The sequence below is a fragment of the Entelurus aequoreus genome, linkage group LG04, assembly GCF_033978785.1.
Source record: "Entelurus aequoreus isolate RoL-2023_Sb linkage group LG04, RoL_Eaeq_v1.1, whole genome shotgun sequence".
Lineage (NCBI taxonomy): Eukaryota > Metazoa > Chordata > Actinopteri > Syngnathiformes > Syngnathidae > Entelurus > Entelurus aequoreus.
In genome coordinates, this window is record NC_084734.1 from 27,512,458 (window position 1) to 27,518,642 (window position 6,185).

Below are 6,185 nucleotides of genomic sequence, written 5' to 3' on the forward strand. Positions count from 1 at the left end.
AACAATTAAACAAGGAGACTCGGTAAAGAATCTGGGTATTATCTTCGACCCAATTCTCTCGTTTGAGTCACACATTAAGAGTGTTACTAAAACGGCCTTCTTTCATCTCCGTAATATCGCTAAAATTCGTTCCATCTTGTCCACTAGCGACGCTGAGATCATTATTCATGCGTTCGTTACGTCTCGTCTCGATTACTGTAACATATTATTTTCGGGCCTCCCTATGTCTAGCATTAAAAGATTACAGTTGGTACAAAATGCGGCTGCAAGGCTTTTGACAAAAACAAGAAAGTTTGATCATATTACGCCTATACTGGCTCACTTGCACTGGCTTCCTGTGCACTTAAGATGCGACTTTAAGGTTTTACTACTTACGTATAAAATATTACACGGTTTAGCTCCAGCCTATCTCGCCGATTGTATTGTACCATATGTCCCGACAAGAAATCTGCGTTCAAAGAACTCCGGCTTATTAGTGATTCCCAGAGCCAAAAAAAAGTCTGCGGGCTATAGAGCGTTTTCTATTCGGGCTCCAGTACTCTGGAATGCCCTCCCGGTAACAGTTAGAGATGCTACCTCAGTAGAAGCATTTAAGTCCCATCTTAAAACTCATTTGTATAATCTAGCCTTTAAATAGACCCCCCCTTTTTTAGACCAGTTGATCTGCCGTTTCTTTTCTTCTCTCCTCTTCTCCCCTGTCCCTTGCGAGGGGGAGTCGCATAGGTCCGGTGGCCATGGATGAAGTGCTGGCTGTCCAGAGCCGGGACCCCGGGTGGACCACTAGCCTGTGCATCGGTTGGGGACATCTCTGCGCTGCTGACCCGTCTCCGCTCGGGATGGTTTCCTGTTGGCCCCGCTGTGGACTGGACTCCCGCTGATGTGTTGGATCCACTGTGGACTGGACTTTCACAATGTTATGTCAGACCCACTCGACATCCGTTGCTTTCGGTCTCCCCTAGAGGGGGGGGGTTACCCACATATGCGGTCCTCTCCAAGGTTTCTCATAGTCATTCACCGACGTCCCACTGGGGTGAGTTTTTCCTTGCCCGTATGTGGGCTCTGTACCGAGGATGTCGTTGTGGCTTGTACAGCCCTTTGAGACACTTGTGATTTAGGGCTATATAAATAAACATTGATTGATTGATTGATTTTTTGTGTGCTACAGTTGTGTAAAGAATGCTGGTATGAGCTGTTTAACATAACCCGTTAACTGCTGCCAATCACGTGGTGAATAAGATACTATTTAGGGTTCACATGTTTGTAAATCTGACTGTGATGATGCAGTGCCTCACCAGAGATTAACCCAGAGCCGGCCCAAGGCATAAGCGTACTAAGCGCTTGCTTAGGGCCCCGCGGCCACCAGGGGACCCCCAAAAGCAATTAACAAAACGTTCTTATTTTTATTTTTTGCATGTACGAGTCTGACTGATGATTTCTAAATGATCAAAGATATATTATTGTACAAAAACACAATTTTAGGTCAACAGAGTGCTGCTGCTGATCTAGGCCTAGTGATTCTTCCTGCCTCTCTTTAAGCTGCCTCTACTGCACCTGTGACGTTTGCCGCCTGCCGTGCAATGCCAGACATGCGCACTGGGCATCAAAAGCGCAGATAGAGGCAAAACAATGTCACAAAAAAGGACATATCCTTCAGGTGCAGAAAAAAGGAAGAAGAAGAAAGTGGAAGAGGAGAAAAAATGCCATGATAAAGGTATGTTTGCATGACTTGGTAATAAAAAGTTTATCAAAGAGATTTGTAGCTGTAATTAGCTTTAGCTAGGTGACGTTAGCTAGCTAGCGCGGTGCTAGCAATATGTTTTTAGCATCAGGTTACTAGTGAGATATGTTGTTTGCACAAATTGTTTGCAGCAGAGCACGGTAATTTATGTGAGTAAAATAAACATTATTTTTTACATCAACTCATAAGTTATGTGAAACTTCCCCAGGAGCATTGTTAAAATACTTTGGAGGCACAGAATCAGCCCAGAGCCAGTCCACATCCTCAGGCTCAACTGTGAGTGATGAATCAGGTGAGGAAAAGACTGTCACCATACAGTATACATTTAATTTCTTAGTATAAACATTACACCTGAAGGGAAATTAATATAGTCAAAGTATCTCATTAATATGTGTGCCTATATGTATGTATGTATGTATTTCATCTTAGGTCCATCTCCATCCTCTACAGTGCTCTCTCACACACCTCCATCCTCTGTGCCCACTGTCCCCTCCATGTCTGAAACCACAGCTGATTTATCTAGTAAGTTAACTGCAAAACACCCTTTATAATTGCTCATTGTACTGCAGAACATTCTGAGATTAATAATTATGTCCAACAGTGCAATTTAATGACCTTATAGGTCCTTCTTTTTTAGTCATTGTCTTTATTTGGTCACTTCCTCAGCAACTTCCACCACAACGTCCCCTTCACACCATGGACCATCATCAGCTCTGCCAGTTGACCCAGCTGAGTGGCCTTCTTTCCTCTCAGATTCAGACAGGACTGAGCAGGTGATCAGAGGACCACTGTCTATTAAGGAGAACTTTTCATTCCCCAAACGGCATGATGTCCGAAGTTTTCATTATCATTATAGCTACAGACAGCTAGTCAATGGGGAAAAAGTAAAGCGTAGCTGGCTGACTTATTCAAGAAGTAAAGATGCAGTCTATTGCTTTTGCTGCAAATTATTTTCCAAAAAGTCCTTAAAACTGGCAGCCGAGGGACAGCGGGATTGGGTCAACATAGGTGCAATAATATAGTGAATCAGAATTAGCTTTATTGTCCAGTTATGTTTAACACACATGGAATTTAACTTCAGTAGACTGCGCTCTCTTAGTACAAAGTAAACATTAAATATGAACAATTAACTAAAAATATAAACTAGTAATTAAAGACTAATATGTACAAGACTGATGAGACAAGATGACACTTTTACTGTAAATACAAAGCTTTATCACTTGTACTGTTCAACCCCAGGCCACTCTTGTAGCTGAATGTTTTCTACATTTTAAGATTAGGAACCATATGTGGCACTGTGGACATCATTCGTTCATTCATTGGTATTATTTATGTTCTTAAAGGCCTACTGAAATGAATTGTTTTTATTTAAACGGGGATAGCAGATCTATTCTATGTGTCATACTTGATCATTTCGCGATATTGCCATATTTTTGCTGAAAGGATTTAGTATAGAACAACGACGATAAAGATTGTAACTTTTGGTATCTGATAAAAAAAGGCTTGCCCCTACCGGAAGTAGCGTGACGTAGTCAGTTGAACATATACGCAAAGTTCCCTATTGTTTACAATGATGGCCGCATGAAGTGAGAGAGATTCGGACCAAGAAAGCGACAATTTCCCCATTAATTTGAGCGAGGATGAAAGATTTGTGGATGAGTAAAGTGCAAGTGAAGGACTAGTGGGGATTGAAGCTATTCTGTGAGAGCCGGGGGTGACCTGATATTCAGCTGGGAATGACTACAACAGTAAATAAACACAAGACATATATATACTCTATTAGCCACAACACAACCAGGCTTATATTTAATATGCCACAAATTAATCCTGCATAAAAACACCTACGTCTTTGTTATGCTAACTCCTAGCTCCTATGCTAGCTCCTAACTCCATGAAACACGCCAATACAATTCAAACACCTGATCAACACACACAATCACTCAGCCCAAAAGACCGTTCACCTAACCCAAGGTTCATAAAGCTTATATATTTTTAAAAAGTTACGTACGTGACGCGCACATACGGTCGAGCTATCAAATGTTTAGCAGCCAAGGCTGCATACTCACGGTACCTGATATTCAGCTGGGAATGACTACAACAGTAAATAAACACAAGACATATATATACTCTATTAGCCACAACACAACCAGGCTTATATTTAATATGCCACAAATTAATCCTGCATAAAAACACCTGCATGTTTGTTATGCTAGCTCCTAGCTCCTATGCTAGCTCCTAGCTCCATAGAACACGCCAATACAATTCAAACACCTGATCAACACACACAATCACTCAGCCCAAAAGACCGTTCACCTAACCCAAGGTTCATAAAGGTCATATATTTTTAAAAAGTTACGTACGTGACGCGCACATACGGTCAAGCTATCAAATGTTTAGCAGCCAAGGCTGCATACTCACGGTACCTGGTATTCAGCTGGGAATGACTAAAACAGTAAATAAACACAAGACATATATTTACTCTATTAGCCACAACACAACCAGGCTTATATTTAATATGACACAAATTAATCCTGCATAAAAACACCTACGTCTTTGTTATGATAACTCCTAGCTCCTATGCTAGCTCCTAGCTCCATAGAACACGCCAATACAATTCAAACACCTGATCAACACACACAATCACTCAGCCCAAAAGACCGTTCACCTAACCCAAGGTTCATAAAGCTTATATATTTTAAAAAAGTTACGTACATACGCAAAAAAAAGTTGCGCACATACGGTCAAGCGATCAAATGTTTAGAAGCCAAAGCTGCATACTCACAGTAGCACGTCTGCGTCTTTGTCATCCAAATCAAAGTAATCCTGGTAAGAGTCTGTGTTGTCCCAGTTCTCTACAGGCGTCTGTGTATCGAAGTCAAAAGTCCTCCTGGTTAGAGTCTCTGTTATCCGAGTTCTTCCATCTTGACTGCATCTTTCGGGAATGTAAACAAAGAAGCGCCGGCTGTGTACTGTTGTTGCTGACTACGTTCGAAAAATACGTCCATTTCGCACCGACAACTTTCTTCTTTGCTTGCTCAGCTTCTTTCTCCATAATGCAATGAACATGATTGCAACAGATTCACGAACACAGATCTCCAGAATACTGTGGAATTATGAAATGAAAACAGAGCTTTTTCGTATTGGCTTCAATGTGGAAGGCATACCCGTGTTCCCCGGGCTACGTCACGCGCATACGTCATCCTCAGAGGCGTTTCGAACCGGAAGTTTAGCGGCAAATTTAAAATGTCACTTTATAAGTTAACCCAGCCGTATTGGCATGTGTTATAATGTTAAGATTTCATCATTGATATATAAACTATCAGACTGCGTGGTCGGTAGTAGTGGGTTTCAGTAGGCCTTTAACTGGGCCACCCCCATATCTTTATAAATGACATGTCATTTGTAAAGACATACCAGGCTGACAATAGGATAATATAAACAACACTGCCAGAGCCGCAATGAGTTTATAGTAGGTGTGTGAATGATCAACAATCAATATTATTGGCAGAAATAGAGGGCCCCATGGAGGCTTGGGCCGGCACTGCATTAACCTCACCGCACGCCACTGCTGTGAACCAACCAGCTGCATTTTTAGATAATCCAACGTGATGAAGGACTTGAATTAACAGACTGTGGTCTACTGTGTCAAATGCTTTTGACAAATCAATAAATAGGGCGACACAATATTTCTTGCCGTCTACAGCCTCGATTAAATCATTGAGGACCTTAAGAGCAGCTGTAATAGTGCTATGTTGTTTTCTAAAACCAGATTGAAATGGAGATACAATATTGTTTGATTCTAAAAAATCCTTTAGCTGGTTACTGATGATCTTCTCAAACAAAAAATGCATAATTTAGAAATTGGTCTGTAATTATTTATATTTGTGGGTTCACCCCCTTTTAGCAGGGGAAGAACAAAGGCCGATTTCCACATTTTTGGAATGCTTTTACTTGTTAAACGTAGGTAAAAAAATATGCGAGAGAGGCTCAGCAACAAAATCAGCAGCCAATTTTAAGAAAAAGGGTTCAATTTGGTCAGGTTCTGCTGCTTTAGTTGTGTCCAGGCGCTTTAGTGCATTGTTTACCTCAGATACTGATACAGGTGTGAACTCAAAAGTGCAGGTGTTGCATCTTTACAGCCTGTGGAGTATTTGGTATATTAACATTAGTTAAACCAACATTTGACAATTGAGGATTTAACGACTCAAACAAGGATCCGGCAGAAACAAAATACTCATTAAAACAATTTGATATAGTTGTCTTATCAGACAAAGTACCAGATTGAGTAATTAAAGGACTTGGAAAGTCATTTGTTGTCACATGATTTAAAGAAGCTTTTATGGTTTGCCAAAACTTTTTGGGGTCATTTATATGTTTTTTGCATTCATGCAGGTAAAAATCAGACTTGGCTCTCTTAACAAGCGAAGTACATTTATTTCTAAGCTGG

The 6,185-nt window shown here is 40.9% G+C and overlaps 1 protein-coding gene across 1 annotated transcript; it reads left to right on the forward strand.

Moving 5' to 3' along the window:
• The first annotated feature begins 1,584 nt into the window (after nt 1-1,584).
• LOC133649174 (mucin-2-like) lies at nt 1,585-5,846 on the forward strand. The gene is made up of 5 exons (XM_062046009.1): nt 1,585-1,711; nt 1,947-2,030; nt 2,168-2,260; nt 2,405-2,511; nt 5,829-5,846. The coding sequence occupies exons 1-5, from the start codon at nt 1,627-1,629 to the stop codon at nt 5,844-5,846; spliced, it is 387 nt and encodes a 128-aa protein (XP_061901993.1). The 5' UTR covers nt 1,585-1,626.
• The last annotated feature ends 339 nt before the right edge of the window (nt 5,847-6,185 follow it).

Excerpts from the sequence above, each read along its gene's own strand:
- LOC133649174 (XM_062046009.1), top strand. The coding sequence starts at position 1,627 with ATGTCACAAAAAAGGACATATCCTTCAGGTGCAGAAAAAAGGAAGAAG. Across the intron at positions 1,712-1,946 it reads GAAAAAATGCCATGATAAAG|GAGCATTGTTAAAATACTTT; the intron begins GTATGTTTGCAT and ends AAACTTCCCCAG. Across the intron at positions 2,261-2,404 it reads AACCACAGCTGATTTATCTA|CAACTTCCACCACAACGTCC; the intron begins GTAAGTTAACTG and ends TCACTTCCTCAG.